The sequence below is a fragment of the Trachymyrmex septentrionalis genome, unplaced genomic scaffold (genome assembly GCF_001594115.1).
Source record: "Trachymyrmex septentrionalis isolate Tsep2-gDNA-1 unplaced genomic scaffold, Tsep1.0 scaffold7, whole genome shotgun sequence".
Classification (NCBI taxonomy): domain Eukaryota; kingdom Metazoa; phylum Arthropoda; class Insecta; order Hymenoptera; family Formicidae; genus Trachymyrmex; species Trachymyrmex septentrionalis.
In genome coordinates, this window is record NW_017305884.1 from 2,833,930 (window position 1) to 2,846,668 (window position 12,739).

A 12,739-nucleotide genomic window follows, 5' to 3' on the forward strand; every position below is an offset into this window, starting at 1 on the left:
CAAGCCGTGTCAGCATCACATTAATAATAATTCATATCGCTATGTTAAATTGCTCTGTCGACTTAATTAATGATTTCCAAATCAGGATGAAAGTACAAAAAAAAAAAGTGAAAATATTATGAAAAGTCGTGACACATTTTGTTTAGAAATCAGGAAAAAAATTATGGAATTTTAGGCAACGAGGAAATTTGTGGCAACCCTGATCGAGAGAATTCGCGAGGAAACTTCCCTTTCCCTCGCAAAAAATCACATCATCGTAAACGCAAAATTAGAATGCGGCTTTTTCGTCACATTAACGCGAAATACCGTCGTAGCCGCCGATCAGCCGCTCTCGTAAAACATTCGGGACTTGGATGGATTTCCGCGACGCACCTGAGAATAAGTATATTATTTCTTATTCCGTGTGGAATAAAACAAAACTGAGGGCGGAGACGTGGAAGCACCAGGAGGATTTTGCCGCTTTTCCTTCATTTCTACACTGGGGCCCAGAACGAAAACAGCCGCGATCTATGTGTACGCGTGTCTCTCGGGTATTTCATGACACAAATATCTTCTCGGCAGCTTGGAATTCCACTTTTCCTTTTTCGCTTGTCCCGACGCGAACGATGCTCTCGTTCTCCTCTTAAAACGTCCCTGTCGCCGTCAGAGGAATCCTGAAACTTTCCGCTTTCCGGTAGAGTCTTCTGCCTTTATTCAATATTTAGATCTGTTTTCTTTAGCCGAACTAGTATATATACTTTTAGAACTTGAAGTGAAATAGACATACGCTTGATATTTGATGAAAGCGAGGGAGAAGATTCTAGTGCAGGCTGGTGTAGGAATAAAAACAGATTTTATGTAATTTTATTTTACGTGATTTTTACTTCCTTATTGAAATGCTATGTATTCTAGCTATTTTTTTTTATCACCTCGACGCGCAGCTCTTTTCGCGAAATTTGTTCAAATGCCTGCTTTTCGATTTTGTATAATATTCACCTTCAGTTATTTTTACAGCTCGTAAATCGAAAAATTACGCGTACTTATATCTGTTGTAGCTTAAATATGTTTCGATTTGATGAATCATTTTGCGTGAGAGAGAAAATCTTATCTCATATTTGATTTACTGTTCCTCCCCATCCTTCCTGGGTTAATTATTCCGATGGAATTTGCAGAATATGGCAACGGCATCCGATTACATCTATACTGAAAAAAAATGTCTTTGGCACGAGCGGATTATTCGTTTATTCGACTAGCCGAGATTCGCGAACAGAGCCGGAACGAATTCGCGCGGCGCGACCATCTTCGAGTGCCATCTGCCCACTCGCATTTATTTACATTTCGCTCATTTACATGTAGACTTGTTTTCGAAAATCTCAAGAGGAAGAGCGAGCTACCTGCCAAAGAAACGAAAGAACAAGCGAGTCTGAAATAATAGGCAGAAATGCGGACACCACGTTTTTATTTTATCTAGAGAGTATTTAAAAAAAAAAAATGAAAAGATAATTAGTGCACATTTTAATAGTACTCTTTGAAATACTTATATTAGACTCGGCTTAATCAATCATTGAAGGGAACCGGCAAAAGGCAAGGCGCGAGCCCTTATATATAAAATACCCTTACATAATAAATACTTCTCTCTCTGATTGATGCCTCGTTCACCTGACCCGCCGTCTCGCCAGGTGCGAATAGACGAAAGAAAAGGAAGCGACGGAGATTATTAATTCCAACACTTTATTTCGCCGCGTGGCTATGCTCCAAGTGTAAATTCCACGCAACTGAAGCTTTTTCGTCCCCTCCGAAGTCTTTTCCGATCGAATTGGCGTCGTGCCGTGATTTGCCAATCGCGGGCTCGCGAGAAAACAGACAAATTATCCGGGGAAAAGCATTTTGTGGTCAGATCAAAAAGGAAGTCGACGGTACATTTTTTCCCCCCCCCGTCAAAATCACTTATATACTGGTCCTGCAATATTTTTGTCTGATCGAAGCTATTTTGATATTGCAATATATTCTTTTTAGTACACTGCAAAAAAATTTCTTAAATCCAAATACATATTTATGATATTTCTTTGAATAATACTAAGTAGTCATTTACCGTAAAGAAATATTTTAATAAAAGAAAAGCGGTAGTCCAATCGAATGAATGTATCGAATGTAACAATACATTTTGTAAATATTTACTTGGAACTATTCAAACAAATATTTATCTTTTTTTCTACGCACTTCTTGCCTCTGTACTTCCGTCTCAGACATATTTATTTGTTATTATTGTTAACACGCGGTGCGAATCTTTTTTTCTACGATCAAGGGACCAAGCGCTCTTCTTCGCACAAATAATATATGATGTTATTCGCGAAATTTCATCACGGCCGTGATGGCGGGAGCGAGCGCGTGGCGGGCGTTCCTCGGTGCCGGCTAATAATTGTGCGGTGCACTCTTACGTGGTGCACCGCACAGGTGTCCACCGTTTTCCTACGTGGCTGCCAATTCCGCGATGTAGCGGGTGTCGTGGAGCGATCGGCCGCGTGGGAATAGGATCAGGATTTCAAATTAGCCTGCGCGGATTTTGGCAGTTTTTGAACGAAAAGAATCTCTGCGATGATTCACCTCGTGCGTAAGCAGACATATTTAGATTTCTCCTCAATCGCATGCCTATAGTTCGTCATTTTTCGACCGTTATTTATAGGAGATAGGGCCAAGATCGCAGACGTCGCGCGCGCGATGTGCAGATATCGGGGAATGTTAATGGAGCGTGTATTAAAGTTTCGATCCTTTCATCTTATATATTATTAGGTGGTGTCGATTCAATTAGATGGTAATCTTGGCAATTGTATTTTAATTATTGGCTCGTGCGAAAGAATAATGTACATTTTTTTTTGCGCGATATGGGGCTTGATTTTCTGCGAGATAACGAGAACCTCTCATTCATTACCGTGTAGAAGCAGGCGAACAACTTGGTTCGACTTGTGCGTTACTCTTGAAAAATGGGTCAGCCAGGCGGGTTTATAAATACGATAAGATATGCCATCGAGAGAGAAAGAGAGAAAGAGAAACAGGGGAGGGGGAGGGGGAGGGGTGGAAGGGAGTGGAAAAGCTTCCGTCTTTCCTGCTTGGCATGTTGAAGGAGCGAAAGGAAGAAATCCAAGTTTCAAGAGTAACGCGTCGCACCTGCTGAAGTCGCCCTCCCCCCCCCCCCCCCCCCCTCGAAAAAGAAATAATGCGCGCGATCGCTCTTTTCGCACGTTTTCCGATTGCCAGGTTCCACGGTCGCTCTCTCGTTTTTTCCGTCCTTCCCTCCATCGCACATCGTCTCGAGAGGAGTCCGTCAGCGATTACCGCGATTTTCATCTCGCGCTCGGCGTCGTCGAGATCGCTCCGAGAACAGAGTCGACGAAGAGTATTCGGTCTGGATGCGGCCCAACTCGTCGCATCCAATGAATTATAAAATATCCACGTTTCTGGGAAAGCTTCCGGATCGCGTTATTACGAGCGCTCTTGGCTCGTTCTCTCGTCATCGCGACGGTATTACGGGACGGTATTATCGCGAGAGACGGGGCGGCGTATCCCTCTTGGCGCGCGTTATTAGCTTAAATGAACGGGAGAGTCCAAACGACCGACCGAACGACCGACCGACCGACCGACCGAACGACCACCTTGTATCGGTCCGACAGTAGTAAGTTGTAGAGGACCAACGACATGTAACGATGATATACCTGGCACCTGCAGGTAGGCCCTGCCAGGAGGATGGGGGCCCATGATGGGGGAGTGCCACTGCTCTAACATCACTATCATGCAGCTGTTCCACGAGCTGAAGCAGCAGTTCCCCGCGCTCCCTGATCACGTCGTCTCCCAGTGCATCGCCCAGGTACACAGGTGGCCTTTGTCCGTTAGGAGTGTGGCCCTATTAAACCGACCCTCGAAGTCTCGAACACGAGTCTGCTCAAGAGACTCGCTCAACTAACTCGTAGCCCCTGGAGATTCTCAAGTTAGAGAACGGACATCGTGCATTTGGTTCGCCATATTTTTCCGGATATTATGCTTAAGATAGAAGCGTCCGTTTCTATATCTTATACATTTATCTCATTCTGTCTTAAACAGGTTCTGAAAAATATGGCAGACCAATTGGAAATTGTTCAATTTCTTACTTGAGGAAACTCTAGTCGTCCCTGGCGCGGTCGCCGCAATAACGACTAACCCGCCGGTGCCTGCAACGCGATTTTCGACGTGCGATTTAACAAGGATTAATAATCATGTATCCTCTCTCCTTCCTCGCCTCTGTCATGCATCGCTAAACCCATTTGCACGAGCGTGGAACCTGTGTGTATGTTGTTTAAGTGTGCATAGGTCCTCTCTCCTAGAATCACCGGATGTTCCCTTCGTCATATTTGAATTAATTTGTGATTTAAAAAAAAAACTATTTTTCTTCGACAATAACGTGATCAGATGTGTTAAATTTCAGGAAAGGAAACGAACGATGAAAGTCACATTCTGCAATTGGTTGGACTTTAATAGAATTTTACTTGCAACCTTAGCAAATAGATTATAGTACACGGAAAGAAGGATTTCGCTGAAGTATCTAAAAATTTAAGTAGATATAGATCTGAAAATAATTTGTTGGATCAATCAAAATAATTACGTAGGAAACTCAAAGATATAAGCAAGAAATTTTTACATTCTAATTCAATCAGCTTGAGCGTCCTACATAATATTGTATTTTGATAGCCCGTCAAAATTATTTTCAGAACGGTCCTACCAGAATCTACCTACCTTTTCAAAACCTTCAAACAAAACCGATCTTTCCACGTATTAAAAATTGAAAAGATGACGTTCTTCATATCGATGAAAAATTGCAAAATTAGCCAAAGGGAAAAAGATTTCGGCACATAGTTTGCAGAGAGAGAGAATTGGATATATAATATAAATATATTTGGTGTGAATTTATACATATATATATATAAATTCACACCAAAATATTTAAGCATTAAAATCCGTTTTGACTGAACAAAGGCTTTCTCTTATTTAATTACATTTATTCTCACTCGTCCAAATTCATATTAATGTTAATCTAATTGTTAGCCAAAGAGATTACGGTCAGACGGAACATCCGGTTTTGACATTCTGGAATATTATAAGTCTTTCCTAGCATACACGCGTCTAATATGAGCGATTAACTGTAAGCGATCGCGCGATGCGTTCCTTTCGGAAGGCGGCCCTCGAAAGGAAACACGGACTCGGGAAACGGGGACGTGTTCCACGGGTGTTTCCTAAACCGGAATCAACATCGGGGACAATCGGCGGCAAGCTGACTCCAGATACGTGTGCGTTGCAGAACAGTCACGACCGGGAGACATGCGCGAGAAGCCTGCGGGCCACCCAGGAGTCCCGTCCGTCACCGGGCGCGTTTCCACCCCCGGCCCCCAGTACCGGGATGCAACAGCCGTTATTGCTGCAGCCGCAGCAACCGCAAGCACAGCAACGAGAGCAACAACTCGCATCGCAACAGCGTTGCGGTATACCCGGTATGCCGATGAACCAAACGGTCGCGAGCAACGTCAGCGTCGGGCGTCCTCATCGACCGGCGTCGTTGGACATCGGTATGAGCCGTCGCTACCCTCTCGTAGGCTGCACCCGCACCGCTGCTGCCGTCGCCGTCGCCGTCGCAGCTGCGACGCCGGCGTCGTCCAGCGGCGTCGCCACCCCCTCGTCTGCCCCGGCTGTCTGCACGTCGCGCGGTTTCTTCGACGATGGTTGCACCGTCAATAGTAACAGCAACGGCAGCAACGCGCCACCCGGCTTCGAGCTCAACGTCAACGTCGCCTGCAGCCCCGCAGGCAATCGCGGTACGGAAGACGGACGTTGTCTCCTTGCTGGAATTGATATTGTATTCGCACTATTTAACGCTGAGCATTCCGAGTTGTAAAGCGAAGACTGTGCATTGAAAAAAAAAAAATATACTAAATCTTAATAAATTTATTTGAATAGTGTCAACTAAATATTTACCAAATATAAAGATATATTTATTTTTTTACAAGACCCATTCATTTGATTTAATTATCATTTCTTTTTATTGAATAAATATTTATTTAGTAATAAATAAATATTAGTTGGCACTATTCAAATAAATATTTAAAATTTAATATATTTTTAATATGCGTAATATTTTTAAGTTAATATTTTAGCAAAAAGCATGGATATTAAAGAAGACTTATTAGAATTGATAATAAAGTAAATTGCTTTTCGGAAAGAAGACAGGAAATATGCAATATAAATTGCTTGCAATAATTATATATTAATGTCGAGCGTTAAATATGTGATACGATTCAGCAGCGTACTAAGAATTAGATTACAACAGCAATAGATTAAGAATTAAATTACAACAGCATCAAATTAAAAGAGATTGTGAAATGATAATATTTTGCTGACGACTATGGCAAGAGTAGAGAAAGATAGGATGCCAAAGAATAATTGCAAGCGAAAGCGGATTGCATAGCAACGCGATACGCTCTTTTTGAATCTTGATCTCTTGCGGCATGCTTGTTTATTACGAATATTATTAGAGACAATTCATTTTAATCGCGCTCATAAACTCCTGTCGCAATCGCCGTTCATCAACCGCTCAGATGGACCAGTTCGCAGATTAAATTGACTTCGATCATACACCGTCGACTTCTCTTTCGATTTGTTTTAACTGTCGGCTCTTAAAATTTATCCGCGAGGTCTAGAAAAATTCTATTTCTTTAAAAAAAAAAAATCATTGTCTAATCGTGATTTTATATCAGCAGATTTTCGAACGGCACCGACGATCGGCGCTGGTAAACGAAGCGATCTCGTCGTCGTGCCACGGCCTCATTACGCCGAGCCTCTGTTAGCCATCGGAAAGTCCGAGGCGCAAATCGATCACACGCGAAGTTATACGTCAGTCAGTTTGACCCTCCGGCCGCCCTCCTCTGAGCCGCAACCTCCAATCGATATCAGGTCGGAAGGGTCGAGTCTGACCTACTCGACCTCGTCCTTGGACCCACGTGGCTTTCAGAGCCGCCTGCAGATCAGCATTGGTCCTGGAAACGTCGGTAGCGTGGCGGCGGCGAGGATTAGACCACCTATGGCGTTCATACCGCCGCCGTGGGCTCAAAGCCCACTGCGGTCGCCTGGTACGTTCTTGACTTCAAAACACTTCAATTCAATCTAGACTTAATTTGGAGACAAGAATTTCATTCATATTTCAAAAAGTTTTTATTGAGAAAGAAATATTATATATAAATGTAAAAAATATTATACTTCATAAAACTTCGAATGTAAAATATATTGTATGTAAAAAAAAAAGAGGATATTATTAAATTTATATATAATATTTATATAGATGGAAACACGAAACGTAAGCGTATATGTATACGCGAAGTGTTCCCAGACGTCCGATTCTAATTTTAGTAAAATCACAGTTCAATAAAATTAAGAACAGAATCCACACACATTTTAATAAAAATATAAATCTTTAACTCTAGTTGGAGAATTTTTTTCATTAAAATTGACACGAGAGATACGGGTTTATTTAATACAGATTTACTGTATCGTTTTCAGAACTTTCTCTAGAACCGTCTAGCCAATTGCCAAGGCCCACGACGACGATAAGCGCGCCGACTACTCCCTCCATACCGCCGACGACGAGCATCATCCCGGGCTGCAGCCTTCCCACAACACCGTGCGGACCCACAACGAGCAGCGGCGTCGGGCCTCTTAGCGCCGTCTCTTCCTCCCTCGGGGAGGATCACATGGCTACCGATCGGAATCGATCGCCGTTCTGCCAAGGTAGGTGAACCCACGAATCGGAACAGGACGACACCGTCGTCGGCGCGCGTCCTCGCCGTCGCTTTCGCCAGCGCTGCAGAATCGCGCGCACGTGTATATTTACCTGGAAGTCACTCGGTCGCACGTACTACGCCCACGCATGCAACGCCGGGAACGATATTTACGCATTCCTGACCCCACGCTCCGGGCTATACATAGCCCGCGCGCGCTCGCGGTTACAACTACGCGGACCACCTGATCCGGTTTTTCTGATCGTGAGAGTCCGACGTGTTTCCTGGGCCGTTACGTTAAACGGCATACACGCGAAGGCCTTTCGTGGTTTTTTTCTATCCGCTATTAAGAAGCGCGATAATGCTGCAGACGCGGAGAGCGCGACTGTCAATCTACGATGCAGATGCGATAGCTGATGAAACTGCCTTATATCTGATCCGTTGTCATCGTTATGATCGATAAAGTCCTAATGAGACTAGGCGATATGTAATCGAATTTATGAGTCGTCATTCGTGGCAAAGTAGAATTAGAAAGTGATTGAAGTAAGATCTAGAGTTGTTTGACTTGTTTGATTGATACATAGTACATGCTAACTAAAATAGTCCTTGGAATTTTTAGTGGAGGAGCACCAAAAGAAATTAGTCGCGGAGCAACTGGCTAGGAAGGAGAGGCTCGCCAAGGAGCTCAGGGCTGAGAAGGGACGACTCGAAGCGATAAAGAAGGAAGTACAAGCGTTAGCCCGACCGGATCCCTTGATATCACCTCAAGTACGTACAATTGCATGAAACGATAATTGATCATTTTTTTATACGTTTCATCTTTTTTTTTGTATTTTCAATGCGCGATTTTTGCAGGAGCTGAAAAGAAAGCTGAAGACCGAAATATATATGCTACAGGTCGAATGCGACAGATTGGCCATAGAAGTCGATCAATGGTCAGACAGACGAGGTATCTTATCACGTTATTGCTCTTGATTTCTATTGACGTTGTAAACTCATATCACAAGCGAGAAAAAATTATTTCACTATCTAGAAACTTGCGAGCATTGAGTTTTTAATTTTGTGTAATTTCTTTTCAGTAATTTTTTATGTAATTTTAATTTGATATTATTGTAACACCTTCGAAGTAGCGTTTTTTGCTTAATTAGAATCTATTTTGTAAGATTTTTATTTATTGTTATCTTATTTGTACTGATGATGATCAAATCTTGACCGAAACGTCTATTTATGTCTATTTATTTATTTGTGAATTTTAAATATATGACTTGCGTTAACATCTATTGTTGCTGCTGTATGCTCTTCATTATTTATATTTTGTAATTGTTTAGCCACCTTCAAACATTTTAATTTATACTTTTCAGTGCCATTGGGCGAGACGAATGAGGAGTTTTATCAGGGCATTTATACCGGCCAGTCGTTGCCGACGAGATCGCCGAATTCACAACCGCCGCGTTTACCGAGTCAACCACCGGTATGGCGATCGGAGCAGCCGACGAGTGACAACGACCGGGAGGAACGGGATGAGCCTTCGTGGGTCTGCACTATGTGCACTTTCGATAATCATCCATTGATGAACAAGTGTGAGGAGTGCGACATGCCGAGACTGTTGAACCGCAGCAGTGCAGGTATAAGCTCCGGCAAACCGACGAGGGAGTTGCCGCCGACCTCATTGTCATCGTAGTGATAGTGAACCGTTCTGAACGTTATTCCACATCACATGAAATAAAATAACTTGCCTAACAGCATGCCGACTTTTGATATATCTTTGTGGAAACTCGTGAAGATCGTCTCCTGCGATTACACTAATCGATTGGATTTTGAGAATACCATGAAGCGCTAAAATGAAAGTGATATATTTTTTATTCTATTATATTAAAAAAAAAAAAACTTTAACAAAGTGTGACCATATGCTCTTATAACAATGTTAAAACCTGTGTATTTAATTATGATTAGTTACATTAATCATGTTAATAAAACATAATAAAAGAGAAGAGAGTTACGGACTCTGTTCTCGTTTGTTTGTTTAAGACGTGTGTGCGTTTGCTGATTTTAATTGCACTTATTTGTATAAATTAACGTTTCATTTACAAGCTATACTTTTTTATATGTTTTTAAGCTATTAACAACATTGATACCGCATTGATATATATATTTTTTTTCGGCGAAATACATCTTTAAGTCTAACTTGAGGTAAGGAAAGGAATTTATGCATCGTGAATTTATACATAATATTGTTTTACTTAATTTTGCAACAATGTTTATAGTCCTGACATTTTCAGGGGAGACGCAAGATATTCATATACGAGTAACCCATCACCATAATTTTTCGCCACGGCGTAAGTATTTCATATTGACACTTTCATTCAAATGAGATTAATATTTTGCAAATGTAATAATTATTTACACTGTCTGCAAAAATAATCGTGACGTATTACTTTTCCAGATATAGTACACAGTTGGGTGGTATGATGCGAACTGAATTAGAAGTTTATAAAAAAAACTGTACATACGTATAAAAAAAATTAAATTAAATAAATTTTGTAGGGACTAAGCGATTGTAATAGAACACATATGGTGACTAATGTAATAATTTAACTTAATTTTTTATTTATGATTAGTATACATCACGAGTTATTAGAATCGTTAAATAGTTTATCCGGTTTTTTTTTGGCGATTTATGTCTTCTCGAAACAATTTCTACGCATCTTTAGAATTTCGTGTATAGCAGAATAATTATAGATGCATCGCCAATAAGAGCAACAAAAGGTATTATACATTCGATTAAATACCGTAAAATTCTTTTCTCCAGATTCTTATTTATATAAAAAGTCATCGTATAATACATAAAATACAAGTATTTGTGATAATTACACCATCGGTTTTTTCTTATATAGCCGTACCCCTTTCCAAGTTTAATTTCGTTTCCCGCGTATACTCGCCGTAGAATCTCTCCAGTTTCTGATTGAATCTGGCGTTACGTTCGTTGATATAATCAATATCCGCGTCATCATTGTGCATTCTACGCCTGCTGTATTTCTCCCGTTTTGCGATCCTGCAAAAAGAAAAACAAGGTAACTTCATCAAATTCGAGACTTATCAAAGATCACATAATTTCATTACAGGCCTGTAAATGTTACTTACTGCTTCTCTAGATTGGTGACCATTTTATCTACTGCTTCCTTTTTGTCTTCGTGTAAACCGTGTAATATTGTATTTGGATCACCATAAAAAGCAGGGCCTAATTTCTCCTTTGCTTCTTCGTATGTCTCCATATTCGGTTTAATATTTTTCACCAATCTATTATAAGAACGTATCGCCGCTTGTTCGTAATCCGAGAAACCTGGATCAGGATTCTGTTTGCTTTTCTTCTTTCTAGCAATTCTTTCTGCTTCAGTAGCATCAATATTCAATAATTTTTTCCGTTCATAGTCTTCACCCTGAAGAATAAGTTAAATAGATAAATAATTTTGCATAATTTGTAGAAAATGGAAAATCTGATTAATCATGATACCTTAGCTTCTGCCTCATTTCTAGCAGCTTCGTCTTGCATTATCCATTCGGCCTGTCTTTTGCGGGCTTCCCAATTGGTAGGCAATTTGTTTCTCTTGTCCTCCTCTACCACTTCCTTGTGATTCTGCATTCTGGCCTCATTCTGTTAAATCAATATGCTATAGACAAATCACGACAATAAATTCCAATAACAAGAACTCTTAATTACTTAAAAAAACAATTATTCATGTAAATAAAAGGAAGAAATAAGCAGTTTAAAATGTCGGAATGAATATCTCAGACATGAATAGAATGTCTCAGATAGGTTACATTTACATTCTAAAACTTCTCTTACCCTCTTGGCGTGGAGATCTTTGAGTCGCTTCAGCATTTCCCCATATTTCGTCGTCGCGGATTGCGATGCACTCGACGTTGCTGCGTCCATCGTTAATTGGAATGACACAATTTTCCAAACTCAAGCGGAACGTCAACACTAGTCAACACAATAAATGACGATTTGTCAAAATCAGAAAGAGAAGAAAACTGCTTGCGTTTTTGCAATAAAACGTCATCTACGTCTAACGCCATCTACGTTCCTAAAATGCGGATGTAGAACTACGTCATCACATGACATGTTTATCTTCCGTGATAAATCGACTGTTGATCATAAATGGTGTATATATACAGGGTGAACTAGAGTCGTTGAATCAGCTTTTTACTCTATGAGAAAATTATCGATTGCACGCACGTTATAATCCAATTAGGTATGAAGTCGATAATTTTCTCATAAAGTAGAAAGCTGGTTATCAACCGAATTAATCAATCAAAATGTAATCTGATATAATATATTGTATTTTACGATTGTTATATTTAATATTTATTTATTCTTTCTTCAGCCTTCAAAGAATTTTTTACACAAATTATTAAATCTGCGGTGCGATATAGTAAGGTTCTTCATTTGTTTTATCAAAATTATTAATAATTATACGAAAAATTATGAGATTCCCTTGAATGATTTTCTTTTTGTGGATACGTTTCTAACATAAAAGAGGAGATTTATTACATTCGATTCTTTTCATTTACTCTTTATTATATTATCAACGTGGAGGCGGGTCACATCTACATGTCTAAATTTGCTCTTTCTTACTTTTATCTGTAATTTGCTATTTATTATTTCAACTTTACTTTTGTAATTTATTTTCACGTAATTTCAAATTTAATAATTTTATTGTTTCTTGTAACGTACGCATTTTAGCAGGTTAAGTTAATATTACATCTGATTCTAAAATATTTGCAACTACTCATTGCCAGTTGATGTATTTGTACTTTCGTTAGTTTAATTATTTCAAATAAAAGAGAACAAATTGCTTGAAGTAAAATGATAGCCTGCCAGTATCAATTTTTGTCACTAAATGGTAAAATAATGGCCCTTCATCAAATCAAAGGTCGAAACGCGTTCTTTTATTTTAAATTTATAA

General features: G+C 40.1%; 2 protein-coding genes across 7 annotated transcripts in view; one reads left to right on the forward strand and one right to left on the reverse strand.

Annotated features, from left to right (window-relative positions):
- The window catches only part of LOC108753613 (uncharacterized protein PB18E9.04c), a 15,842-nt gene extending 5,562 nt beyond the window's left edge, over positions 1 to 10,280 (forward strand). The window contains exons 2-10 of one of the 5 annotated variants that reach the window (XM_018495368.1): positions 3,703 to 3,841; positions 5,306 to 5,816; positions 6,759 to 7,127; positions 7,555 to 7,782; positions 8,392 to 8,540; positions 8,628 to 8,721; positions 9,134 to 9,397; positions 10,052 to 10,108; positions 10,216 to 10,280. In XM_018495368.1, the coding sequence (XP_018350870.1) occupies positions 3,731 to 3,841; positions 5,306 to 5,816; positions 6,759 to 7,127; positions 7,555 to 7,782; positions 8,392 to 8,540; positions 8,628 to 8,721; positions 9,134 to 9,397; positions 10,052 to 10,108; positions 10,216 to 10,241 (1,809 nt within the window). In that variant the 5' untranslated portion in view covers positions 3,703 to 3,730 and the 3' untranslated portion in view covers positions 10,242 to 10,280. The other 4 variants (XM_018495367.1, XM_018495370.1, XM_018495371.1 and 1 more) reach the window with 4 other exon arrangements.
- A 293-nt stretch (positions 10,281 to 10,573) lies between these two features.
- On the reverse strand, positions 10,574 to 11,825 carry LOC108753614 (pre-mRNA-splicing factor Syf2). 2 transcript variants are annotated; one of them, XM_018495372.1, is made up of 4 exons: positions 11,617 to 11,825; positions 11,284 to 11,424; positions 10,914 to 11,209; positions 10,574 to 10,824 (listed from the first exon to the last, which is right to left on the reverse strand). In XM_018495372.1, the coding sequence occupies exons 1-4, from the start codon at positions 11,704 to 11,706 to the stop codon at positions 10,659 to 10,661; spliced, it is 693 nt and encodes a 230-aa protein (XP_018350874.1). In that variant the 5' UTR covers positions 11,707 to 11,825; the 3' UTR covers positions 10,574 to 10,658. The 2 variants fall into 2 exon arrangements, with proteins under 2 accessions (XP_018350874.1, XP_018350875.1); XM_018495373.1 differs by having other exon boundaries at positions 11,284 to 11,440; positions 11,617 to 11,687.
- Positions 11,826 to 12,739: the final 914 nt, after the last annotated feature.

Coding starts and splice junctions, on each gene's coding strand:
- LOC108753614 (XM_018495372.1), bottom strand. CDS start 11,706: ATGGACGCAGCAACGTCGAGTGCATCGCAATCCGCGACGACGAAATAT. Junction 11,210..11,283: donor GAAATGAGGCAGAAGCTAAG/GTATCATGATTA, acceptor CTTATTCTTCAG/GGTGAAGACTATGAACGGAA. Junction 10,825..10,913: donor GTCACCAATCTAGAGAAGCA/GTAAGTAACATT, acceptor TTCTTTTTGCAG/GATCGCAAAACGGGAGAAAT.